Source organism: Ursus arctos, unplaced genomic scaffold (assembly GCF_023065955.2).
Source record: "Ursus arctos isolate Adak ecotype North America unplaced genomic scaffold, UrsArc2.0 scaffold_12, whole genome shotgun sequence".
NCBI lineage: Eukaryota > Metazoa > Chordata > Mammalia > Carnivora > Ursidae > Ursus > Ursus arctos.
The window spans coordinates 9,684,310-9,712,032 of record NW_026622786.1 but is presented as its reverse complement, the minus strand read 5'-3'; the positions used below and the strand labels follow the sequence as shown (position 1 = coordinate 9,712,032).

Here is a 27,723-nt window from a genome sequence, read left to right as displayed (position 1 = left end):
TTTATTTATTTCTTTGAGAGAGAGAAAGAGAGCAGGAGAGGGGCAGGAGCAGAGGGATAGGGAGAGAATTTCAAGCAGACTCCACTCTGAGCACAGAGCCTGAGGAGCTGGGCCGCGATCTCCTGAGAGCATGACCTGAGCTGAAATCAAGAGTTGGTCGCTTCACTGAGCCACCCAGGTGTCCCCCTCTCTTAACTCTTAATTCCATCCTCTAATTCTATGATTAAATCTTATATTTCTTTTTAATTAGTAATCCCTTAACTTCCGTAGGGGAAAGACACCTGGAAAAAAAAAAAACAAGGGCTTATTTTAATGAAAATGATTAATGGAATGAAAGGTTGAACACACTCCTTCCCCTGCCACTCTGCTGAAATAGGGTCAGGGTCATCTGAAGACTTTGTGTGTGTGTGTATGTGTGTACATGGGCTGGTGGCATGGCAGAACTAACACACCAGGTCTCAGTGAATCTTAGAACAATCAGCAAATTCATTCATTGGGACCTTTTAATATTTCCATTGCCAACCTTAAATAATAGGGTGACTTTCCTGATCTCAGCAGGAAAATCTGTCAGGAGTGAGAGTGTGAGAACTTCATGGGGTTTTCAGAGGCAATGCCTGTAGGGAGATAGGTATAATCAAGAGACAAGGATTGGCTGTTGTGACCAGAGCCTCCCAGGGTCACTGTGATCTGGCAAAGGAAACCCAGGGTAGGGCTCACGTCCTTGGGGATGGGTGTGGGTCAAAGCTGCTGGAGAAATGAGCCCTTCTGCCCCAGGCAAGCCTGCAGACTAACCAAACTGAGAACAACTGGTTGGGGCGAAAGCCTTACCTGTATAGGAAGTTACTCACTCCGGCAAATAAATATCTTTCATAATAAAAGCATCATCGGATTCCAGAGTCGTGAATTAACAAAGTATGCTGGTCTGCTGTGGGTGTTCTGTTCCTTTAGGATTTTATCCTTTGGTAGTCAGGGCTATGCAAAGGGTGGTGGTTATGAGCGACTGTCTGGAGTTGACTTATTAATTTACACCCATTTTCTGCTACAAAACGGCTGTCTTGGGCTGACTCTTATGACACAGCTGACTGCCCACTGCCAACAGGCTATCCACTTTAGTCCTCATTCTGCTTCCCTTGCCTGGACAGTCTTATTTATTATTTCCATTTCAACTACTAACCACTGTTATTTCCATGATTGAAAATGCACCATTAATTTAATAACACCTGGGGGTGAGAGGGGAGGGAGGAAGAATCCCTACCATATTAAATATACAACAACAGCTGTAAGCACATCCCCACACCTCACAGCTAAAGACTTCCTGATTGTTCCAAACTCATTTCACAGACATCCCCTCTGAACAAGTTTTTTGGACAACCTTTCCCAGGACTGACCACTCCCTGTGTCACACCTGCACCTCACATCTGCTGTCACACCTACCAAGTCATGAAGCACAGACTGTAAGGGCCTTAACGGTAGGGACTGTCTTCTCCATCTCTGTATTGCCAGGGTCTAGCCCCGTGCCTGGCATGAATTCAGTCTCTAAATATTTATTGAAGACCTATCACGTACCAGGCACACCTCCAGACTTGTACTTATTTGTTAAACAAAAGAGTTTTTGGCATTGACTCATTCCTTTATTAGACAAAAATGGGAGTGGTGTATATGTTGTGCTGTTTTAGTCGGCTCCAGGTGCCATGGCAAATGCCATAGACCAGGTGGCTTCAACGAGAAACATTTATCATAGTTTTGGAGGCTGGACGTCTGAGATTTAGTTCCTGATGAGGGCCTTCCTCCTGGTTTGCTCGCAGATACTGTCTAGCTGTATCCTTACACGGTGGAGAGATCATCTGTTTCGTGTTTCTTCTTATAAGGGCACTAACCGTGAGGGCTCTATCCCATCCTCAGGACCTAATTACCCCCCAGAGGTCCCACTAGGGATTAGGGCTTTAATATATGGGGGGGGGGGGATACAAACATTCAGTCCATAGCATGTGCTAACCTGAATGTGACCAAGTGCCACAATGTGTGGTCCAGACAGTAAGTGCTGTCGGTGGTTAAGAAAGGAAAAGATCCGTGTTTCCCGAGGGGCCAGGCCTTACTCTTCCTTTCTGTAGTTCCAGCATCTCCTAAGGCCTAACTTTAGGCTTGCATTTGAGGTCCATTGAATTCAATTCAAAAACTTCCCAGAGATATTCTAGAGGGTTCCATGAGATGGGAAGTAGAAAGGGATTTCAGGGTGGGTGAACAGTATGAAGAAAGGCTCGGTGGCAAAAATGAAATAAAATTTTTTTTCTTTATTGTGTTAAAACAGAATTTACCATTTTCACCATTTTTAAGTGTATGGTTCAGCGGCATTAGGACATTCACAGTGTTGTGCTACCAGGAAAGAATTTTTGAGTCCCTTTCGGAGGGCTCCATACCTGGCTAATCACACACTTGTGAGTGGAAGTAAAAATGGTGGATCAGATGGATTAAAGCAGTGCTCCTCTCCCCAGGCTGGGCAGCTTGTCCATGCACATCTGTGATGTGTTTTGCATGTATTAATGAAAGGCTGTGGTCTTGGGGGGCATTGGGCACGAGGGTTGCTCACTATAGGAGCACCCTTGTGAAGTTTTGAACAACGAACACTAATTTTTTTTTCAATACTGGGCCTTTTGTATTCAAATTAGAAGCACAAAACCCTATTGTGGGGAAAGAAGTCTTTACTGGTAACCGGTTGTGTCCACTTCAAGTAACACATACTCAGCCTTAACAGTACATTCCATATGAAGAACTGTAGCTATTAATACACTTGGTTTGTTTGTTTTCTTCCCCATGGGTGTACTTGTGGGAAGTGTTCTAATCCATGCCATAGGCACCCTGGAGAGGGAAGGGAGGCCCGCAGCCTGTGAGGGCTAGGTTCTGCTCTTGCCACTTGGCTGCGAATCCTTGGGTAGGTCACCTGGACACTGACGGCCTCTGGACTACGAAGAGGTTGGAACCCATGACCTTTAAAGTCCTTTCATCTCTGGGAAAGTCCTACCTGAGTAATTTTTAGCAACAGCCCAGCGCGTGGTTGGTGGGATGCTGAGCCGGGGACGAGTGGGCGGACGGCGGGGAGGTAGCTGAGGGCATAGCAGACACGCGTGGGTGACTCCAGAGGGACCGGAACGCGGGGTGTCCCGGAATGGAGCTCAGGCGTTGGGGTTTCCAGACGAGTCCTTCCCAGGGCAACTTTTAAAGGTCGGAGGAAAGTTTGTCGTGGGGCGGGGGCCCGAGGGGAGAGCGGGGTGGGCTCCGACGCCTCCTTCCCTTTAAGCGGGTGGCCGGGCGCTGCCTCCGTTACCTGGAGCGGGGAGGGGCTTGGGAAAGTTTGTGTTTGTTGCTGGCAGAGCGCCGGATGGGAGGCGCGGGCGGGCGGGCGCTGCGGCTCTTCCCTTTTGCTTTCGGGAAGCGGCCGGGGCTGCGCGCTCGGCTCGGCGGGGCGGCTCCGGCGCCCGGCTCCCGGTGCCCGGCCGGCGGGAGGCGGGAGGCGGGCGGCGGGCGGGGGTAGGCGGGCGGGCGGCGCGGAGCGAGGGGCGCGCGTACGGCCCAGCGCTGGGATTTCTCGGCTCGCGAGGAGAGCGGAGCAGGCGCGCGGCCCAGGCGGGGGAGCGCGGACTCTGGAGCAGCTGGAGCTGGAGGAGGAGGAGGAGGAGAGGCGGCGGGGACGCAGGAGGCGGGGGAGAGTCGCTCCCGCCCGGCGAGCATGGGGCGCCTGGCGCCGAGGCCGCTGCTGCTGGCGCTCCTGGGGCTGGGTGAGTGCGCGCGGGGCTCGGCGGGGCGCGGGGGCCGGGGGAGGCTCGGCGGGGCGCAGCCGCGCCGCGCGGCCTGGGGCGCCGAGGTGTCGGGCGGCTCCCGGGAGAGGCGGCGGGGTCCGCGGGCGGCGCGGGCCGGCGGGGAACGGCGCGGGGCCGCCCGGAGCCGGGCGCGAATCCGGCCGGGCCGCCCCGCCAGGCCGCGCCTCGCCCCACCTGTGCGGGGGGGAGTGGCCCGTGGCCGGCTTCCCCCAGCCCTCCCTACCTGTTGGCCGCCGGGAGCCCGGCTCACCTTGAACTCTGGGCCCCGAAGGTGCCCGCGGTCCCCCGCCGCGTCCCCAGCAGGGGGGGCGGAAATATGCGCCTTTGATGTGCCCCGCCATAGCCGAGACAGGCCGAATGGTCCCTGGCACATGCCAGCCAACGCTGAGTTGCCTTTCCAGGGAAGGGAGACAATCCGCCAACTTCCTTCTACGAAGGTCACGGGGTGGCCCAGAGCGCTACAGGAAAAATAGGTGTGCGCGTCCTTCGTCATGTTGGCGGTGGCTCGATATTCTGCCTCAGTCTTTTCCTTTAGCTCTTCTTGAGGCTGCCTAGCTGCACATTTGCACACAAAGACCTGAGAGCCTTGGCTTCTCCAACTTTTCCTACCTGTTACTTTTCTTCCCTTTATGGCCCCCTGTCTTCCACCCTCCCCGAACCTGGGTGCCTCTTGATAATTTGACCCAGCGCCGTCCCCCAGCCCAAGGAATCTTTGGTGTTTTTTTTTTTTTCCCTCCTCTCCATTTTCCTTTACCCCATACTCACAGACACCATTTTCGTGTAGATACACATGATTATGGTAATATGGTTATTTAACATAACTATGCAGTTATCAGCCATAGAAATACATGTTTGTTAAGTCCCCGTCCAGGTGCTGGAGGACGGACCTTAGTGTTTTGATATTCTTTAATACTCTTGGATCCCTTTGGTCTGTGTCAGCCAGGACAGAAGGAGTCCTGTGACATGACCCAGGGTTCCCTTCCAAGCCCCTAGAGAAGGCAGATCTGAATCTTTTGCAGAATGCATGGTGTGTGGTGTTTGTCCCAGCCAGGCCCCAGCTGCACACAGGGCAAATGACTACTCTGCACTTACAGTCAGAGGGTCCCAGTGGAAGCTTTCCACAGCCATTCCCATCCTGCTGACACCAGGGCCCACATTGTCCCCACCCCCATGACTCCTGCTGCTGGTGGGCCAGCCTTTCTAGCTGCTACTGTGTTTTCTTTCTTCATCTTTGAAGGGTTTTCTGGAATTCACTCCCCAAGAGAGCTCATCCAGCCATATTGCTTGAGCTGCAACCATGTCCAGAAAGCTACCAGATCTTTCACTTAGTTTTGTAGCATGCCTTGTATGGTCTCGGGTCCTAGAGCTTTCTCTTTCACGCTGGGACCCCTGAAGCTCTCCGTTTGTTGTGATAGTCCATACCCGTTAATTGGCTAATGTGTCTGGGTCAAGCCAGGCCATGCCCCATGGTCCCAGTTGTGCACTGCGCAACTCTAGGACTGCTCTTCCCTTTGTAGCCAAGGTGAATGACCCCCTAGAGTTGTGCGGTTGACAGCCCATGTGCCAGCTGAGATGGTGGGCTCACGGAGAAGTCTGGAAAGAATGCCCTTGAGGAACTATCATGGGGGAGAAGAAGGGAGAGGGGGCAGAGAGAGATTGGCAAAAGCAAAAATAGAAGTGGGGAAAGCATAGCTTGGAGAGGTCTTGGTTGTATGTGCACCCGTGTATCCTGTGCTGATGGGGCATTTCATGTTAACTACACGTAAGCAGGAGTCGCCAGCCAATGCCTTTCCACCCATCAGCTCCTGAACTTGGTGTTCAGGTGACAGACAGCTCTGCCTCCAGCATCTCACTCAGTGTGGCTTCTTTGTGACCTCTGGGAAGCCCTCCATGTTATACTGGCTCCGGAAACTTAATATGTCGATAAACAAGCTCATCTTTCCTCTTGTATTGCATCCTGGGTATAATCTTGCCATCACTGCCCTCTGTGACCTCTGTGTTCACACTGTCCCTCAATTCTGTGGCTTTTCCCCTAGCACAGACTCAGGCTTTTTCCCATTCTTCCTGTTTCTACAGCTACTATCCTCGCCCAGGTTCTGATAATTCCTCACACAGATAACTCCAGTTGACCTTTTCCTCCAGCCTCCCTTCTTAGTTCATCATTTTCCAGAAGGATCAGTTTTGTGGGTCCCACCTTTGCTCATTGGTTCTTTATGGTTTTTCTTCCCAGGCTATTCTGCCCCTTGTGTTCACTTCCCTCTGAATCAAACACTTCATTCTAAGGAATCTGTTTGTGTGAACTTTCTGGCCTTTCCCTTTTCCATGGCCTGGGAACGTCCCTCCTGCTTCTTTTCTCTCACCTATGTATTCCCTTTCCCCCTAAAACTCGTTTCCTCCACGAAATTTTCCTAAGTCTCCCTCTCAGCGATCACATCAGAACGCACTCAGCTTCATGGAGCAGGTATGTGTGTCTGACCTGTCTTGTCCATCCATTCACTATGGCATTTCTTGAGTGCCCATCAGAGTCCACAGAACATCCCAGGCGCATGTCTCCCCGAGTGGTCGGTGCGGGTGGACGGACAGATAATAAGTAAAATGGCTAACTGCAAGACAGAGCGAAATACCTGACAGACACACCACGTGCTGGTAGGCATTAGGGAAGAGGATGATTAACTTTGACTTGGGGTTGGGGTTGATTTTGCCGAAGAGGTGACTTGTGAGCTGAGCCTTGAGGGTGATCAGAATTTTGAAAAAAGGGTGGGAGAGCATTTCAGGAAAGACATACTTGTGGAAGGGCGTCGAGTGTGGCCGAGTGAAAGTGCTCGGCTCATTCAGGAGGGGCGTGCAAGTTCCATGGAGCTGGAGGTCAGAGGGGGAGGTTCTGATGGGAGAGCAAGCTGGAAGGGTGGGTTTCTGAAGGCTTTTGGTGCCGGGCCGAGAAGTCTGGGCTGTGAGGGGTGCGTCAGTTGGTTTTGGTGAGGCTGCCAGGCAGCCCGTACTTTTCCTGTCGGGTCACCGATTGATCTCACTGTATATAATTGTCTGTTTCTGGTCTGAATCCCCACCCTGATTATATCCCCAGGGACAGGGATCACATTCATCCTGATCACTGTAGTATTCCTGTTACTAATTGGGCTTCTGGCGGGCAGCGCATAGTAGGTATTTGGTAAATGTTGGCCAACTGAGTGGATACGTGCATATATCCCTTTATCTGTGGGTAATGGGTAGCCATTAGAAGCTCTCAGGGTGAAATGACCACAACACAGCAATGTGCTTGTGGAGGTCAGTCCTCACTAGTGTGCAGCATGAATTAGAGAGTGAAAGGTAGGAAGATTGTGGGGAGGGATTAAGATATTCTCTTCATTTGTGTCTTTAAAAAAAAATACTTTCAAATCCATTGAAATGGTTTTTAAATGACAAAAGCATTACATCTGTATTTTCATATTCAAATGAGATAGAAGAGTTTTATATTAATTAGGTAGGCCAAACTGCTTTAACAAAGGAAGAGACTCAAAGCATCCTGGTTCAAACAATAGAAGTGTCTTTCCTAACAGTGCCAAGGGGATTCTTCAGATGACAAGGTGAGGGGTATCCCTGCTCCTGGTAGCCATTCTGGGCCCAGGCTGAGGGCAGCTCTCCCGTCTTCAGCCCACCTAAGATCACTTTGGGTGTCCTCATCCCCTCTCCCGCCCCATAAAGGGGCAAGAGCATGGGGGAGAACACATGGAGGTTTCATAGGCCAGGCTTGGAAGGGGCACGCATCATTTCTGCACATATTCCACTCAAGAGAACTTAGTCTCATCACACTAGCTGCAAGGGAAGCCGAGAAATGCCAAGTAGTCTGGCAGCCAAGTGCCAGCCACGGTGGGAGAAAAGAATGGATTTGGGGGGAGAGCTAGCAGTCTCTGTGTCAGTTACGAAGGGTGTAAGGTAAGAAGCTTAGCCCCGGCTAAGCCACTGCTATAATGTGCGTGGGTCTGTCCTACTGAATGTTTTGTTTCTTCCCTTCTCTTAGTTTTTATAGAGGGGTCTGTACCGAACAGAGTAATAATAGTTGCTGTTTAGGGAGTACATATCGAGCATCAGGTTTTATGTGCATTCTCTTATTTAATAGTCACAACCCTTTGAGAAAGGTACTGTTCTTTGCTCCACATTGCCCATGAGGAAAGCGACGCCCCGGAAAGTTCAATCACGTGTCCGGAGTCCTCCAGCTGTTCGGAGGCAAAGCCAGGATGTGATCACCGGACTCCATTGTGCCTGTACTCAGAAAAAAGTTGACTGATGCTCGCCTTAACCTCATGCTGTGTGTTGCCTGAGACTAGTTATTGTACAGAAAAGGATGGTTGTGCCTTGACAGGCAGAGTGGAGTTGCAAATAAGAGGGTCTGAGGTAAGTGCAGTCGGGGGGCAATTCCCAGAGCGGCTGTACCAAGCACCACCTCCCGGATGTGGCGACTTCTAACCCCTGGCAGGTCACCACACCTGCTCAGAGGATTGGGACCCAAAGGCAGCTTCCTCCAGAAAGTACAGGGGGAAGGCTGGCAGGAGGAACCCTAGTGAATCCATCCAGCTTAACAGTCTTTGAAGTGCTGTGGCCTTCAGAGATTCCTTGGCACTCATTTTAGCCTTGTTAACAGAATTCCTGTATCTGCCAAGCTGATTAATGCCTGCCCTGGCTATAATTATTCTTATTAGCCTGCTGAATAGGAACCCTAGTTGTCAGTGATCGTTCCTTACAAGGCAGTCGGGCTGGTCGGCATTTATATGGCTATTTTGTTTTAGTGACGAGCTGTGGAGCTGATTTTTACCCTGTAGATTGGATGTACATTTTCATATTGGCGCTGTGTCTGGCAGTTAAATAAGGTGTGTGCTTGTCCGTCAGTGTGTGTCTGCGTCTCACTTTATCAGATGAAGTTGGGGGGAAGCTGTCAGGGCAGTTCATAGCCATTCAGTTTAATTGCATCGGTTTCTTAAAGGCAGGGTAGCAAGGCCATTCGACTCTCTGCTTTGGGAAAATAACTTGAACTGGCAAAAATTCTTCATAATTTATCTTCTGGAAAAGGCGAAGTGCTGCAGTTGGCACAGTCAGTGGTTTTTAGATCTTGGAATATTTTTCCCCCACACCAACTGTATAGTCTTTGCAAAGCAACAGACTTAGACCCAGTAGTTAACACTGTTGTGGACCAGCGATGTGATTTCCAGTAGGCTAGAGGTAATGGCACTGTGTACACGTTTGTGTTCTTCGAATGCTGATGTCTCCACAATACTCCCTAAGTGTTTGTGTGAGATTGCGGAGTCGCTAAGCAGCATGATTGGAGTTTCAGCATGATGTTCTGGGACCTTAATTGCATCCTGCTTCGCACCTTTATAAGCAGCTGGAATGTGAGCATTTGCATCACGAAGGATATTTCAGGGGAGAAACACTGGCTAGTGTGTTGCTGTGTTTAGGATGAATTTGGCTTAGCACCGTGAAGAACAGAATTATGATTAAGGTTCAGGGCACATTTCAGAATGGGCGCTACCTTCGAATCCTAATGAACCGGAAGCGGTGCGCAGACAGTCGGGTTACTTCTCAGACCTCAATACGTACGCCAGGCCAAGAGCATCCTGACAGTGGCTCTTCTTTGTCCTGACTTCGAGCTCGACGGGGCCAGAACTTGGCAGCTTGTGGGCCATGGTAAGGGGACCCAGGTGGAGGTGTGTCGTGATGCCGAGGCCCTCGGCCCCCAGAGCCGAGGTCAGAGCTGCCTCTAAACCAGAAGCCCTGTTTACTGAAGAGAGTCATACAGACATTATCACTGCCCCTGTGTTCTCTGATCTGATGGGGATTGCTAGTTGTCTTTTTTATCCGGTGAACCTGCAGCCCGTTAGCCCCAGCCTGGCCTTGGGATGAGCTGTTCGAAGATGGAAGTTGAGCGGCCCAGTGACCTGGCGAGGAGGTCATTTATTCATTCAGTGACTTCCGAGAGAGTGCACACTGCTTCAGCCCCAGCATTGTTCCCAGTGCTGATTCCTCAGTGACGCGAGCTGACTCAGGGCTGCCGTCCCGGGTGGGACAGGGTGCTGCACAGATGTGTGGTGGGTGATGTCACCATGAGGTGCGGCACCACCTGGATGACTGAGATGAGGGGCAAGGGCAAGTTCTTGGGAATGATGGCAGTGAGGGGGCAAGACCAGGAAAGGAGAGTTCTAGAAGGAGTAGTCAGGGATGGAGGGAGAGCCTGGAGAGCACTCTGTCAGAAGCAAGCAGAGAGGGTTTGAGGAGACTCGCTAAAGGGATTGGGCAGATGCTGATGAAAATGTGGGAAGATCGGGATGAAGAGACGCTCTGGACTGGGAGACTGTGAGTCTGACTCAGCAGTGAAGGAGGAGGCAGGATCACGGATGTGGAGGAGTGAGCGGGGTGGGGTCCCCCGTGGGAGACCACCGTGAGGGGAGAAGCTTGGGGTGCAGCAGGACCAGGGACTCCAGCGTGCCTACAGGGAGGGCCAGGCTGAGTCTGACTGCTGGGGCTGCACTCCGGGGAAGGTGGAGCAGTGTGGGGTGGGGGTGGGGGGCTCCCAGGGCACCCCTGGCCTTGGAGGTCAGAGTGCTAGGCCTCCCAGAGAGGAGGGAAGGGTGAGGTGGAGGGCGGATGTACAGGGAGCACTGTGGTGTGGGAAACATGGTCTCCGCCATCCTCTCAACCCTTTTAGCCTGAAGAGTGACCACAAAGTCCCCAGACGTACCAGTTAGAGGTTATCTGTGTGTTCCCTTTCATTCCCTGCACAAATGGAACGTTTTCCCCCCTGTTCCCCTGGATGTCTTCTTCCATGTTGATTGGTGGAATTAACCTACTTTCTGAGAGCTGCTTTTAGGCCTTCAGCTGTTAGGTGGCCTTGCCAGCACAGGGACTCTGTGGTCGTTTTATAACCCACCTTTATCTCATCCTCATCAACTAAGAAGATTGCGTGTTATGAATAAGCCATTCCATGTGCTTTTCTAAATGATTTCTGCTCCTGGAAATCCCTTATATGGAGCAAAAGTAGGCGTCAGGCTTTGGAATCTGCCCTCTAGCAGCCCTCCGGCCTTGGACAGGTTTCTCACCTTCTCTGAACCTCAGTTTCTACAGCTGTAAAATGGGCTGAATATGTCTCTTGCAGTCTTGTCATGAAGATTAAAAAGAACAGATCTAGAACGATGCAAACATTAAACTCTATGTGATCCCTCAAACTCCGCCACTCAAAGTGGGGCCTGGGGACCAGCAGCGTTGGCAGCACCAGGGGGGATCTCAGGGCCCAGTCCAATCTGCTAAATTGGAGTCTGCATTTTAACCAGATCCCAGGGGATTCGGATGCCCGCTGAAGTCTGAGAAGCCCCAGTCCGGAAGAGAGCTTGTCATCTAGGTTGTCTGGTAGCCTTGGCTTCCTTGGTGAACTCTGAGGCAAAGGCCATGGTCAGAGTCAGAGCTAGAGGAGAAAGGGCTGGGGTGGGCTCCATGGGAATGTGGCAGGCCTCCAGTTAGCCGTGAAGGGTGAGGTTAGCATACGTCTGTTCTGGAGGCAGTCGGCCTCGTTTCTTGACTGTTCCACCAAGTTTGGCAGCCTGGGAGCGATGTGGTATGATCTCTCCATGAGATGGGGGCTGCAGGAATCTTGTGGAAAGCTGGTGACAGCATCACAGAGAAGGTTGGTCAGGGAGTCCAGGTAGGACAGGCAGGTAAGCGAGGTTAGAAGGCCTTGTGGTTACAGGAGGTTTGAGGGACTAGAGTGCATGGTGAGGGTAAAAAAGCGGATCCCAAGGCTCATAGGAGTGGGTGGGGTTGGGAAGGTAGGAGGTCTGAGTCCACGGTCTTGGTCTTGGAAGTGGAAATCTGAAGGGGCAGTAGGCCAGGCGGGCAGTAGCCAAAATAGACACTTAGCCATAATTTGTACCTCTGGGGATCTTAGCCAGTTTACCTCTAATAACTGACTGGGTTGGGCCTGAATGGATGAAGAGGCAGCGGTGTGAGGTTTTAGATGCGTTATGTCCAGGTATTGTAGGGAAAAGGCGGTAACCTGTGATTAAGATGAACTGGGGGCTGGGGAGAAACCAATATCCTCCCTAAGACATTCCTTCCTACCTTTTCCATAGTGCTTATCTTGTGCCAGGCACTGCACTTAGCACATATGACCTCATTCAGGAGGCTTCCATGAGATAGGTGGTTATTACCCCCAGTTGACAGATGCGAACACTGAGTCGCAGAGGCATGAAGTGACTTGCTCCAGATTACAAAGACTGACAGAGCTGCTGGGATTCAAACCCACAGGGCCCGGCTCCAGAGTTGGGGCTCATTACCACAGTAGGCTGTTCGCATCTCTGTGTCAGTATAGATACTCAGAGGCAAACGTGTGTCTGAAAACATTGGAGAGAAATTGATACAATTAGCCAAAATGCGATAACACATGTTTCCTTGGCTTTTAAAGCAAGAGGTGTAGACTCTGGCCCTTGACCTTCCATGCACCAGCTTTGTGTCCTTGGACAAGTCAAGACTAGCTCTCAGCCTCAGTCAAGTGGGGCCTGGGCTGGTTGATCCCAAAGACCCCCCTTCCATCTCCAGAGCTCACTGAATCCATGCTGACCCCTGCTGGTGGCCATATGGGCTGCTTCGTGCAGCCCTGGAGTCCCTGGCTGCTGGCCCATCCCTCTTCCCCAGCACTCCCCCTGTCTGCAGCCTACCTTTCTCACCTCTCACCTGCCTGGTACCTGGTGCCTCGTGCCTCAGAGGGCTCTGGGAAGCGGTCCTTGTTTTGTCCCCATTTGGCAACTACTTCCTCCTTCCAGACTACTTCCCATGCTGGGAAACAGGGCATTTTCCCCTGTGGCTCTCCAGCTGATGGAGGTGTCCCCACCCCCAGGCTAACTGCACCTTCAGGCAGACTTCTGGGAGAAGTTGCAGAAACAATGAAACCAATAGGCTTATCTAGATGGCAGACTTTTTCTTATTGCTATTTGGTTTTTTGTTGTTGTTTTCTGCACGTTTTTGAGGAAATCAGCCATGAGTAAGTTGGGGTTGAAATAATCGAGTCTCGGGGCGCCTGGGTGGCACAGTGGTTAAGCGTCTGCCTTTGGCTCAGGGCGTGATCCGGGCGTTATGGGATCGAGCCCCACATCAGGCTCCTCCGCTATGAGCCTGCTTCTTCCTCTCCCACTCCCCCTGCTTGTGTTCCCTCTCTTGCTGGCTGTCTCTATCTCTTTCGAATAAATAAATAAAATCTTTAAAAAAAAAAAGAAATAATCGAGTCTCAGCCCTCAGAAATGTGACTTGTGGGTTCTTCCCCGTTTAGGCTTCTAGTCTAGGGGAGAGCCTGGCAGACAGTCATGCTGCGTGAGCTCCCCTTTCCCGAATACTCTCCACACCACAGGGAGAAGAGACAAAGACATCCTCACTGTGTCCAAATATTGACACTAGTTTGGATTTTCCACTTTCCTAAAGGACAGGAGAGTCGAAACTCAGACGTTTCCAATCAATAGCCTTAATTGGCTAAGAAATGTGTTCCTAGTGTTTGGGGACTTTCTTCCTTTTCATTCTCTTCATCTGAAAAATGACAGGGGATGCAACACCAGCTAAAAGGGTGTAACCTGGAGAACCTCCATGTTGTTGCTAGGGAGCCGTGTTTATGGCCTTCGTCTTCACCGCAGCCTGGCTACTTGGGGATGTGACGCTTACTGCTGACCCAATGGTGTTCTCTCACTCATCTTGGATGCGGAGATTTTTCAGACTAAGCAAGAGCCTTCCAGGAGTGAGTTCTCGCAGATGTTTCAAGTGGCCTGCTGGCTTGCTCTGTTCTGGAGGTGAAGGCGTGGAGAGTGCTTTATAAATTCACTGTCCCCTCGGATGTCCTAAGAGCAGAATATTAGCCGATTTGGTGTCTGTCCAGTGTGCCGCGACTTTGCTTAGGTTGCAGAGAGGACTTAAAAAAAGAAAACAAAACCAAGGCACTTTTGGCACAGCTATTCATTTTTCCATTTCCCGAAGGTTGGCACGTCCAAATGTTTTCTTATTTATTAGAAGACATTACAGTCCATCATCTTCGATTGAGAAATCCACCCAGTAAGTTTCAAGTTCAGACCACAGTGCCTAGCCCGGAGCCTGGCGCACGGTGGGCGTGCACGGTGGGCAAAGTGAACACGGTGGCGAGTAAATAATTTGTGCCCAACTACGACCCTACTTTACAACATAAGACATTGCTGCCCTTTCCTGTGATCTCAATTTTTAGAACTTCAGCAGCAGTTAGGGACTCTTTACCATGTGTCTGACACCAGGAGACTACAAAGGAATTAGGAAATGGGGGGCCAACATGGAAACTGAACCCATTGTATCAGAATGGATCATTGGTGCTTTTTAAACATCAAAGTGGCTGAGTCATTAGCTAGCTGTGCATATGGTTCTGTCAGAATCAGAGGGATGAAAGGGAGGCCAGGAGCTGTGATTATGGAAAGGCTCCACGGAGCAGGTGGGACGAGAAAGCAGTTTGAGCCAGGAGCAGGCGAGCGTTTCAGGTAGAATGACCAGCGCGGTTTCTCTGAGGTGGGAGTGGATCAGTGTGTGCGGGTTGGCATTCCATTCGGGAGTTAGCTGACTTAAACCGGAACAGTAAGAGAGACCTCAGGGGATGTGGATATTAAACTCAGAGGAGGGGAGGTTGGCGGAGAGGCAGAATGTGAGCAAAGTCACCCTGGAAGGTGTTGGCAGCATCGTCAGCGCCCACAGAGCAGCTAAGAGCCCACGTGCGTGAGGCTGGCGAGGTCTGCTGGGGCTTACAGGAAGCTAGCCTGCTAAATTAAGGTGATAAGTCAGGCCATAATCCTATTTTGGGTTGTTTCTTACAAGGAAAATGGCTCACAACACAATTACCGATACTCCCCTTAGGTAGTGGGTCGGAGCGTTTCTTCAGAGGACTAACACCTGATAAGAGACACAGATAAGTTTTAGAGGAAAGATGGGGAATTTTAGATGCTTTACTGTGGAAACAAGGTTTATGCAATCATGTGGCCTGTTCATCAGAGTCCCACTTTAATAACAGTTTATCCCACAAACAAGCTGCGTTCAGGGGCATCCGTGCGAGTCCCAGAAAGCTTAGTGCTGTATCTGGCTTGTCAGTAACCGGAGGAGGCACTTCTTGGCACATCTCTGGGATTTCACCGGGGTAGCAAGGTGGTGTGAGCCGTCCGTTTGTAGCCTCAGGAGCCACAGGCCTAACGGGGGCTCTCACAAAGCCACGTGTGAGTTTGGTCCTAAGAAAACAGCAATGCTAAGGCAAGCTCTGTGTTCTGTCCAGCGTGTTCGTGGAGGGCATCTGGGCCTCCAGACAGAGAAGGGTGAAAACGGAGCACATAATGGAGTCGTGAGGACCCCTCTTGAAGTTTTCCCAAGTAAGCCTCGCTCCGTGTCCGTATGCAGCCCCTCCTTTGTGTATATGTTGTCTTGGAATTAATTCCATTGGTTTGAGTCTTTGGAGCCCAGGCCAAGCCTTGCTGCCCCAAGAGGCTGAGAGGACGACACATTCTGATCCAGGGGGAGGCTGCCAGGGGCACATTCCTTTGTCCGGGGCTCTCATTGAGTCCCGTCCCTTCAGAGCACAGCCGTCCATTGATAATGCTCATTGCAGCTGTAAGCACCATGCATCCCAGTATCTAGGAATTCAAGTCTGTGAATGATCGGGTTAATTGATGTGCGTAGACAACACCTGTAGATCCATATACAGGTCCACGTAGCATCTGTGCTGTCTGTGACCTACGACACCCATGTGGAATGCATGTATAAAATCTGTATTGTGGGGGCGCCTGGGTGGCGCAGTCGTTAAGCGTCTGCCTTCGGCTCAGGGCGTGATCCCGGCTTTCGGGGGATTGAGTCCCACATCGGGCTCCTCCGCTGGGAGCCTGCTTCTTCCTCTCCCACTCCCCTGCTGTGTTCCCTCTCTCGCTGGCTGTCTCTCTGTCACATAAATAAATAAAATCTTTAAAAAAAAAATCTGTATTGTGGGACCGTAAGTTGTAAAGGAGGCAGAGGTGAGCCATGTGTCCTTGCTTGCTTTTTTTTGTTACTCCCACACTATGTCTGAGAGAATGGCTTGTCACTCCATTTCTAGGACAGAGGTGTGTGGAGTAGGGTAGGCAAACATGGAGCCCGCATTCCATGAAATGAATGGATGGGAAAGTCTATTCTTCCTCGTGAGAGTTTTTCCAGTTTCTTCCTTGGCCGCTTGTGTGGAAGACAAATGACTCACAGGTCCTCATTATTGTCCCTGCGCTCCCTCTACCCCTTTCTCCCTTGGTGGGTTGACACAGCCTCTCCCATCCCAAACAAGCATCCTCCTCCCCTCCCGGGCTTGGTCTTGGTTGTCCACGGTGTGGAGAAGCAGACGTCTTTCCTTGCAGGACAGGCTTCAAGGGCTTTGAGGCTGCGTTAGTCCGGACCACAGATCGTCTGCTTGTCATCGCTGCTCCAGCCGGCGAGCAGCCAACTCTGGCCACGTCGGGCAAAGGGGCAGCAGTGCTGCTGCAGGCGGCATACGCCTTGTCTCTCCGTCTGCCTGCTTCGCCACTCCTCCTCGTTATCCACCCTATGCCACGCATTATTCTAGAGCTCTGGGCACAGAGGGACGTAGACACAGTCCCTCGACTCCTGTAGCTGCCCGTCTAGATGTGGAGGCGTGACACATGCACAGGAAGAGAGGTGGCATTGAAGAAGTGTCCAAGATGATTAGAGACAGAAAAAGGTCAGAAGTTTGGAGAAAAGGGAGAGTACTGGGGGCTAATTAGCAGAGGTGCTCTTGCGGAAAAGGTAAGATGACTGACTTAATCCCCTATACTTGTTTGTATTACTACCTGTGTCTCTTCTGCACCTGTCAATGCATTTTTTTAGGCTGCGGTGCCATGTCTGGAATGAGAACCTTCTAGAAGGTTCCAAAGCACCGAGGTACATTGGCTTCTCTAGCCCCGGCGAAGAGTGATAATAAAACCGATGTGTCAAACTTTGGGATTTGGAATATTGTGATTGTGTCACATCCGGAGGTGCTGAGGTCCCCACCCCAGGATCTCTTGACTGATCCTGTGTGTTATGGTGGCTCTAGCCATGGGCTCTTCGCTTCCTGTGATGAGCTTATTAGCAAAGAGCTTTTTTAAAAATGGTTAATCCGGATCGTTTCTGATATAAATGAGATTAAGTAACGCCCGTTAACCCACCTAGACGATGACCCAAAGATCAGTTTTGGTTCTAAAATTCCAGTTTGCAGATGTTCCTTGAGATCCCAGTGATCACAGCATTCTATCACCAGGCGTGTTGCTGGGCTGGGAATGTGATGATGAGCAGGGAATGAACCCCTTTGAGGGTTCCCAGTCCCGTGATGGAGGCAGATAAGCAAACAGGCTCAGGCGGTTAGCGGTGGCCGAGCCAAGTTGACCCTCTGCAGACACATTCAGAGCTCTGGCCGGGGACCGAGGCAGGGGAGGACCGGGAAAGGCCTCCGCAAGGTGGACTCACGTGAGCTGACTATGTCTTGGCCAGCACTGGGGTTTTGTCTGACAGAGAAGGAGTGGGTTGTTTGTTTCAGGCAGAAGGAAGACCTTGGGTAAAAAATAGACCTGTTTATAAGAGCACGCTGGTCTTGCATGGAGAAAACTTTTTGTGGTTGGAGTGGGGGGTTGCGTTGCGGATTCTTCAGAGGGAAAGAGTTGGGACTGGAGAGAAAGTCATAAGATTGGGAAGCACTTTGAATGTCACCTGGAGGAGTTTAAGCCTGATGTCATGGGTGAATTTTTGTTTTTGTTTTTGTTTTCTGGTTCTGTCTTCCCTAGAATGCCCTAAGCCTCTCATGTCCTTTATTTACTTGTATTTTAAGATTCCCATTGTTGGAGAACTCATCTCCTCCAGGCCTTTCTGCATGGCTGCCACCCTGTTCCCTCCTCGTCAGCTCTGACACTTGGCTAGGCGTTGGCTCAGCAGCATCCCTGGTGATGGGGTTCAGCACACACTAGGTGTGCAGTAAAGGTCTGCTGAGTGGAGGACTGAAACATCAGACTGATGGAGCCCAAGTCTTCTCCCTGAAGGACATGTGAACGCAGAGTCTTCTGTTCAAGCCAGATTACCACAGTGTATTCCTCACTGGGCCTCCGTGGGGAAGCTGGGCAGAGACCTCCACACCACCCATGGCATCTGGCAACATGCCTGGAGATGTCGAGAGTGGGCTTAAGGCCTTGTTGGGAAAAAACGGTGGGCAAGGCAAAGGAAGAGCAGGAAAAGGGTACAGGAAACAGTCAAATAGGGAGAGAGGACAAAGCTGCCCACAGTAGGGAGCGGGGGAGAATTTCAACTGCTACCTCAGGGGCCTTTCATGCCCACATGCAAGTCTTAACCCAACATGAATCCCCCATTCTCTTTAAACTGGAGGCTGAAAGGAGGACCAGGTGCTCACACACAACTTGGCAGACTACGTTGGCTAGTTCGAACATGGGGAGAATTGAAAACGGCTGAGTAGTGAGGGATGCTGGGCAGTGCTTGGTCTGCTAGCAGCTGTTAATTTTATAGAACGCTCTAGAGTAATCCTTGTGGATAGATCTTGCCTCAGCCTTTTAGGTCTCCAGCCCTCAAACAGAGAATTGTCTAAGTCATTCCATGTGTATTGAGTTATTTTGGTTACTCATCAGTGCAGATTGCTGCAAAGTGGTTTTTGCATCTGTCCTTTGGTCACCTGACTTCTCTGAACCTCAGTTTCCTTATTTAATCCTCTCAAGGTTGAGTATTCGATCATGTGAACAGGATTTGCAAACCGTAAAGCAGTGCTATAAATGTAAGGTGGTTTCTGTCAGTTCCTGAGTCCTTGAGGGCAAAGCTGTCTGCTTAGTTCTTGGCTTACTGTATCAGTTAGGGTTCCATCAGGGAAGCAGAGTCACAATAAGTATTACGGAATAAGGCATGTGTTGGAGGAATTAATCTTTACACAATTATGGGAGGAGCCAGGGAAGTGACAGCTTGGAAAGGCGAGCTGGAGATCAGAGGAAAACCACTAGTCAGCCCTCCTGAAGCACTGGTGGGCAGGTTGGGGCTTGCAGAGGAGCCTGGGAGCAACGCAGAGTGGAGCGGGGAAGGGGGGATGGCATAGGAATCTGTGGAAAGCTACCACCTCCTTAGAACTCTTCAGAGCTACCATCTGCGACTTTGCAGCCAAGCATCTGGTGGTGTTGGGGTCACGTTGGTTAGTAAGGATAGTATTTGGGAAGAAACATGGAGCAGAAAGAAGAACGAGGACAAACTAGTGCCCACCAGCACCTGTGCATCCGTCTCTCGCCACTGTTAACCATGGCGACCACCAGAGCATAATGGCTTCCCTTTCTTCCACCTCCCAAATCTCACATGCACTTCTGTTTTGTCTGACTCTTAACCCAGAACTGCACAGGGAGGAGGATTCTGGGAAATGTAGTTCCAACTTGGCCAAGCTGACATAGTAGCCAACCTCACAATTTCATAGTAGAGAATTAAAGATTTGGCAAGGCTCTGGCCTCCCAGGATCTCTCAAAGGCCACGGAACTGGACGCGATGTCTTGGTTCCATGATACAGCATTTTACCAGTAAGAAGTTCAGTTAGTTAACGATCCAGTCTTTTAAGAGGTGACTTGCAGTTGTGTTTCTCAGTTGCTGGCGACCCTGCATCTCTCCTGGCTGATGGTTGTCTTGGCACCAAAAGCTAAGTAAAGGTGGATTGGTCCCGAAGAGCCTGTCCGTTCTGGTGGAGTCAGTCTCCTTTCTACTGGGGAGTTCTTGTTTGACCCAGGGAATGTAGATACTTAATCCTCCTCGCCCTGTGGGAAGACTCCAAGATTTCCAGTTGTGAATGGCTACAGACTAGAGCCAGAAGCTATCATGTAGAGGTTAGGTGAGAATGAGGTTTAGATCTCTGGACCACCCTTCTCCACCCCATGGTCTGTTAGGCACCCCTTCCTCATGCTTCTGCAGCCAGTCTGGGCCAGCAGGACCCAGGGAGTGCCTTCTATGGTAGTCTTAGCCCCTGCGAAAGAACACGATTTGTGAGATTTAACGGTCATACCTGGACCTTGTCGTCACTCAGAAGTCTTTCACCTTTTTGATGGTCATCTCTAAAATTGTCCTCTGTGACCACAATCTCTTCTCTTTACTCCTTCCAAATTTCCCCGTGTCTGTGGAACCTGCTCTTCATCCTCCCTGTGATCCCTTGATCCTGAACGTCCCTTTGTCCTGCCCACCAGGCCACTCTCACGGTCCTGGGCTCTGCCCACTCTCAGTCCTGGGCTCTGCTCCGGTGGTATGCATTGCAGCAGCGGGCTTGTAGCATCCCAGGACCCTCTCCCGTGCTCCTCTGCCAGTCCTCACACTGTGGTTGAGTGATCCCCACTGACCATTGTCTCTGAGCCTCGGCTGTGTCATCTTGCTGTGGAAAATCTCAAACCCTGCCCACCTGAGTGTCCCAAAAGTCAAGGTCCCTGTATCTCATGTCAGCCCTCCCTTGTGTTCCTTCTGTGATGGCTTCTGATCACATTCCCTCTAATGCTCGTTCGGAACCTTTTCTGTGAGAAGGGTCGCAACCCCTCTCTGCTACTTTACTGACACATTGGAGACAGACCTAATGTGCCTCAAGCTTTTGCCTCAAAACTTTTCTATAATTTTACCCATCCTTTTCTCCTAAATTCGAACAAAAGTAAGGGCTCTATTTTTGGCTCCTTTTTCCTCTTTATGTATATTCTCTCTCCCTGTGTGAACCCATGTGACCTGTGGCTTTAGATGCCATCTATGTACTGATGACTCTTTAATGAAGGTCTCTGCATGGGCCTCCCCCCAGCTCCAGACACACACAGTTGACCTTGGAACAACATGGGTTTGAACTGCATATGTGGGTTCTCTTACGTGTGGATTTTGTGCAGTGTAGTACTATAAACGTATTTTCTCTGTCTTATGATTTTCTTAATATTTTCTTTCCTCTGCCTTACTTTATTGTAAGAATACATCATCCAGAGAACATACAAAATATGTGTTAATCGACTGTTTATGTTATTAGTAAGGCTTTCAGTCGAGAGTAGGCTATTAGTAGCTAAGTTTTTGGAGAGTCAAAAATTATATGTGTATTTTGGGCAGTGTTTGGGGGGGTCAGCGCCCCTAATCCGCATGTAGTGTCAGGCTCCACTGTACAAGCTGGACCCTGCCTCCGACCACTCCTGGGAGTCACCACCACTACAGCCTGAGGCCAGGTGTCTTGTCCTTGGTCTACCGAGACTTCCCCATACTGGTGTCCTGGCTTCCCAATTCGCCCCACCGTAAGCCACCTTTCACACAGCAGCCGGCGCGAACTTTCTACAAAAAAGCAGGGTCTGTCATTCCCTAGCTTCTGTGCTTCCCATTTCAGCCCGAGTCCATTGTAATCTAGGCTTCTGTGCTTCCCATTTCAGCCCGAGTCCATTGTAATCTAGTCACGCTGATCTTTGTTTCTATCCCGGGGACACACCAAGCTTGCTCTGTCTTAGTGCCTTTATATTCGCTGTTCTCTGTGCCTGGAGCAGTCTTGCCCCAGAGTCCCCCCACCCCCAGCCTCCTTCTCATTCTGGTCTGAACTCAAGGTCAAGGTGACCTTGTGAGAGGGTCACCTTTCCTGACGGTGCTGGAACAGCCTACCCCCCCCCCACCCGTCACTATCATATCAGGTTATCTATCTTGATAGCGTTTAGCCCTCTGGATCTGTTCCTCACTCCCTCTGTACTAGAAAAGCAGCTTCTGATGAGCAGGGACCCTGAGCTGCATGTCTGCAGGGCCTTGAAGGTACTTAGGGAACCAACAGGCTGACTTTCCAGAATAAACTTCCCACTTGCGCCCTTCATCTCCTCTTGCCTGCTTTGGATCTTTCTCGTGGTTGTGCCCTCTCTTTATGGCCTCCTTGATCGGTGCCTTTGCCCTGGCTCTTTCTCTGCAAATCCCACATGGCGTCACTGCAAATGCATGTCTGCGGCGGTTACCAATGATCAGTGGTCATCAATTCCATCATCTTTTCTCAGCAGTTCTCTCCCTTGACTTTTCTGCAGGTTTGACATTGCTGTTCTTTTTTTTTTTTCTTCCCCAAACCGGAACATCACAGGAGTCTGCTCTAGATACCGTGCAGGATGCAGGGTGGGCAGGAAGCGGGTCCTGCCTGGCGGGCTTGTGGGCTACCGGGAGCGAGTAGGTGCGTATGTCCAGGAGTGAATGGCAGGTGTATTCTCAGCCCTTCCTTTTTGAGATCCTTGCGTCCTGTGGCTGGTAGGATATAAGCCTTTTCTGGTTTTCTTCCTAACTGCCTGTGATTTTTTTTTCTTTGCTAAGTCTTTTCATCCTGCTTGTGTCTTAAGTACACGAGTTCACGATGGTTTGTCCTTCCCTCTCTTCTCTGTACTCTGTCCCTTGGTGACCCCAGTGATCCCACATCTTCACCTTTAGGCAGATCTGCTCTTCACCTCCCTCCCTCCCTGCATGGGACTCCACATTCATTTTGGGCTCAGATACCTTTTGGGGTTCTCTATCCCCACTGCCTGGTGGACCTTTCAACTTGCCTAAATGTCACTGGCTCTTTCTCCCCTGTTAGCTTCCCCTCACTGTCTCTCATGCCTCAGGCCTATCAACTGGGGCTGTGTTGAGCGTGGTCCTCAGAGCTGCTGTCTTTCCATTCCCGGCATTGCCCTAGTTTGGGTTCTTATGTGTCCCCTGTCCTCTTATAGAGGGCTCCCAGCAGACCTCCCATGTGTCTGTTCCACTCTGCCCTTGGTACACTACCCTCACCCCCTGGCTCCCCAATTGCCCCCTCCCCCCCCACTCCAGGTCTTTGCTGTTCCCTTCAGCTCTAGTCACCTTTGTTCTCAGTGTCCCCTGTCCCTGTCCAATGCCCTACCCCCCAGCCATTTCCCAGAGGCCTCATTTGAATGTTGACACCATGCGAAGCTTTCCACTGATCCCTTTGGATGGACACTCGCTCACTTTTGAACCCCGTGGCACTCGTTGGTACCTCTCTTTGCTTGCTTATATGCTTCCTTAGATTGCGGTTTTCACGTGGACTGCATGGCCCTTACCGTACTCTGAGTCTCTTAGAAGAAGATTCAGAGGCTGATTTACCGTTCCCACGTCCTCTAGCACGCGGCTTCTTGCTTGATAGCTCTTTGTTGAATGAGTAATACCGTCTTGTATTTGTCTAGTGTACCTCAGTGAGGTCTTTGCTGAACCTTCGTCTTTTTTTCTTTTTAACGATTATACGGCCTGCTCTCGTAGAACCTTCTTCGCGTTCAGATGGGATTTTGAAGTACTGCCATATGTGACTTCATTACACATTCTCTGCTGGCTGTAACTTGTTTAATGTGTACATTGCTGCATTCTCCTCACTTAGGGAAAGCTGGCACGCTCTCTGCCTGCCAGACCTCTCAATGGCAGACGTGAAGAGACAAAGGTTTTTCATTTGTCGAGTCCGATACTCCAGGTAAGGCTCTGTGAGAGCTTACAGATTTGACCTTCTCTGCGCTCATCTCTAGCTCCCATGTGGACTGGGGACTGCACATGCAAATCCACAGCCCCCCAGCCTCTTTTGAGGGCCTCGTAAGGACTCAGAAAGAGGAATTTAGGTGTCCTTTGACAAGGCAAGCTGAAAGACCGTGAGCTCTCTGTTGCAGTGTTTCAGCTCTTCCTGTACCAATGGATTCCGTAACTGCCAATATTTATCTTACAAATGGCTTGGGTTGGAGAGTCAGATTGTTTGCTTCTAGGCAGCTCAGCGAGATGATAAAATTTGAGCAATAATAGAAACAATTGCGAAAAATCCTTCGCAGATATGCTGTTCTCTGTGGGTCTTGATTTAGAATAATGTTGATGATAGCCCAAGAAATAAAATCTACATATTTCCCATGGATATCATGAAGGGGTGGAAGAGGGTAGATAAATACAGTTTCGTCTTCATTAGCTCGTCTCTTTTAATGATTCCTCACGGTTGCCAGTAAGCACTTACTGAAATAAGCATTGTAGGAAGAGCTTACCTTGAAAAACTTGCCGGCCTTTCTTTCCTCTCCCCGTCCGTTCTACATGATAGAAGAGATAGAGGAAAGTTGAAGGCATTTGCTTATTTCCTTGAGTACTTCAAAGGTAGGGAAATGGTAATCTGGAAATGATTACCTCTTGCTTCATAGTTACTCCTACTGCTGAAAAGTCACAGCAGTTAGGATTCCAAAAGTCCTTCCTCTATGATTTGGGATAAAGTTCTTTTCACCTTTTTTTGAATATGAATGTGTGAGATGTTCGAGTTAGTATCAGTTAAAATAGTAAAGGCGATAGATCAGAAAAGGTTTTGAAGAAACTGGAAATTATCTGTAACAATTCTGTTTCTCTCGTCTATCCCTTTCATACTGAGGATCTGTAATATTTCCTCTCTTGGGCCCTCATTGTTGTTATTTTGCTGCCTATCTGGTTCACGTTGCCCTTGGGAGAATTTGAAATATTTTATGGGGAATTTCAAGCTGTTTCTTCTTCCAAGGGCAAGGGCAAAACCAATGGAAGGTGGTAACATCAATAGTGCAATCGAAAGCAGACCAATCCAGCCCATCTATGTCTTGACACGACAGCGTAGAGGCCAGATGAAGCTGGGTTCGGGTCTCTTATTTGATAGCTCTCGTGACCTTCAGCAAATTATTGAACTTCTCTGAATCTCAGTTTTCTCAGTTTCAGTTCTTAGTCTCGTCAGTTCTATGATAGGGGAGGTAGTATCCACTTTGTGGTTCTGCTCTGTGGATCGATTAAAGTAAGTTACGAATGGCACCTAGCTCGGTGCGCGGTGTAAGAGACATGCAGCATATTACACCTCCTTATACTCCATCCCAACCTTATTGTTGAGAGATATTTGCTGATGAATCCAAGTGAACAGGTTATGAAATAAATGAGAAATGCTTATGTGGTTTTAGCTGAAATTATGGGTTCTTTGATTAATTAGATATTTTGTATTATTCCCCTCCTTCCATTAGTTTGTTATACATTCTTTCATTTTTGTGGCTATTTTAGAGATTAGAATATACATTGTTGACTTATTAGTATCAACTGGTGGTCCTTTTATCACTTCCAGGATCATGCAAGACCTTAGAACATGGAAGCTCCATTTGTTCCACTCTTTCTCTCACTTTTTGAGCCATTGATGTCGTATATTTTAATTGTGCATATATTTTAAATTCCAGAAGGTGTTACTAATACTGTGCTATATAGTCAGTATCCAGTTGATTTACCACATTGTTATCCTCCCCGCTCCCCCCCGCCCCCGCAGCGTTATCCTTTCTGTTGCTCTTTATGCCTTCTTACATTTCCATGATTCCATCTGGGATCATTTTCCTTCCATTTGAAGAACTCCCTTTAGTATGCCTTTTTGGTATTTCTTTAGTACTTTTTAAATTAATTCTCTTTCCCTTGTTGAGAGTTGGTTGAAAGCATATTTATTTTGCTTGCCTTTTAAGGAAATTTTTTTCTGCGTAGAGTTGTAGGTTGGCAGTTATGTTCTTTCATTACTTTAAAGATGTCATTCCATTGTCTTACGAGCAGCATCTGTTAAAAGTCAGCTGTCAGTTGTGTTGTTGCTCCATTCTCTGCCATTATAGAGTGTTACCACAATGTTCATAGGTGTGGTTTTCTCTGTGTGTATCCTGCGTAGGGTACATAGGACTTCTGAAGTCTGTGGCATGATGTCTTTTGTCAGTTTAACATCTTGGTCATTATCTCTTCAAAAATTAATTTTGCCTAATTCTACCACATTCTTTCTTTCTCCTGGAGGACTCTCTTACACATGTTTAACTTTTTTACTGTTTTGATATGTATTGTACATGATTTTCTGTACTTTTCATCCTTTTTTTTTGCACCTTGGGCTTTAGTTTGGATAACTTGTACTGACTTTTTTTCTGCTACATCTAATCTGCTATCAAACCTATTTGAGCTTTTAATTTTGGTTTTATATATATATATATATATTAATTTGATTATTTTAAGAGATTTTAATTAAGGGGTGAAATCCTGTTATCTGTTTCTTTAGTAAAATAATCATAGTTATTTTAAAGTCCCTACTGATAACACCAACATCTATTTCTGTTGTCTGTTTCTTTTCTCTTCTGTATCAGTCATTTGGTCCTGTCATCTGGAATGTCTAAGTTTTGGTTGGATACTGAAAAATTGTGGAGACTCTGCATGATGTTTTCTTTTTCCTAAGAAGATTCACTTGTTTTTCTGACAGTCCAATAGAATAAGAGAAGCTCACCATGATCCAGTGAAGAATTGAGAGGTTTTGACACTGGATTTCAGTGTGGATGAGAGCTAGTGTTGTCAGCTTTGCTCTCACTCCAAGGGCATGGCCCTTCCAGGGTTGTAACCAGAAGCTGGGGTGTTTACTATCGTCTACATTCCTTTGTAAAGTCAGAATTCCAATTTTTGTCTCCCCAGTACTGGGAGATGGTTGAAAACTTTGCTTAACCTTTTAACCTCCTACTATTTACTTTCTTCTTAGCTTCTTAGCCACTTACCCAACCCCAGTCCATACCCTCCCAGTGTAGCTTTCATATTGTCAGTTTGCAGCATGTCAGGCTTGCTTCTCTCCTGCTGCCTTTTTCTCTGGGGTTCTGGCTTCTCAAACTACGACTTTCTAAAAGGGTCCTTAACTTTACTTGTCTTCTTGGCCCTGGGAGGTGTTGGAAAGCTCTGGAGCTACACTAACTTCTACTTAGTCTCTCTGGCCTCCATCACTTAAACATTGGCAAATGTTTCAAGAGAAAAAGCAGTAGGGCCCCCTTGGTGTTTTTCTGTGATCTTGGCCCCCTGAGCCTATATACCTTAATTACTCACAGTGCATTCAATTAGCTGTTTCTTGTATTTTTTTTTTAAGATTTTATTTATTTATTTAACAGAGATAGAGACAGCCAGCGAGAGAGGGAACACAAGCAGGGGGTGTGGGAGAGGAGGAAGCAGGCTCATAGCGGAGGAGCCTGATGTGGGGCTCGATCCCAGAATGCTGGGATCACGCCCTGAGCCAAAGGCAGACGCTTAACCGCCGTGCCACCCAGGCGCCCCTGTTTCTTGTATTTTATCCATCTTTTGTAGTTGTTTTCAGGGCCAGAGTTGATCTGATGCAAGCTGCTCCATCACAGGAGAAAGCAAAAATCTCCTAGAAGAGGAAAGCTGAATTACTCATCTTTTGAAATTTATACCCTACTTACCTCTCCTCCTTCCAGAAAAGTATTTGAAACAATTTACAATGAAATACACATACACATGCAAGAAAAACCTTAAAATAAAGGTAAAAAAAAAAAAAGTGCAAGGGCAGCAGGGAGGACAAAGGAGGGTATAATATAGAGTTAGAGAAAGGGGATTATTAGAAGTTTAAACTATGTATGGTTCCCATAGTTGACTATCATCTTTAGTACTGGACTTGAAGCTAAAGTACAAATGACACATGAATTTTATATACGTTGGGGGAAATAGGACTTGGAAGTTGGGAGAGAAAAAAGAGAGATGAAGTTGGCAGTAACAATTACATTGGGTATTTTTTGTTTGTTTGTTTGTTTGTTTTTGTAGCCTTAGGCAAATTTTTTTTAAAAATAGGAGTTAGGAGACAGGAGAAGATACTGAGACTTACCTATAAGGGTCTAGCTGAATCAGGGCATTGGGATGTGGTGCTGGGCCACTTAGGAATTGGGAGTGCTAATGCTTTGGCCTAGAAGCCTTCGTACCACTGCACGGATGTGATGTTCAAGTGCCCTTATTTTGTCTTAAGTTTCAGAGGTACTCTGGGGCTGGCTTCAATGCAAGAGACACCTACATACTTCTTGTTTTCTGGGGGAAAGAATGTACAGTGTTCCATCAATAGGTATTTTTTTTCTGGTGCTGAATTTTG

At 48.9% G+C, this 27,723-nt stretch overlaps 1 protein-coding gene across 1 annotated transcript in view; it reads left to right on the top strand.

The window, feature by feature from the left end:
- The first annotated feature begins 3,549 nt into the window (after positions 1-3,549).
- Positions 3,550-27,723, top strand: part of PTGFRN (prostaglandin F2 receptor inhibitor) — a 79,963-nt gene continuing 55,789 nt past the window's right edge. The window contains exon 1 of the mRNA XM_026483661.4: positions 3,550-3,773. Coding sequence (XP_026339446.1) covers positions 3,725-3,773 — 49 coding nt within the window. The 5' untranslated portion in view covers positions 3,550-3,724. The remainder of the gene's footprint in view (positions 3,774-27,723) is intronic.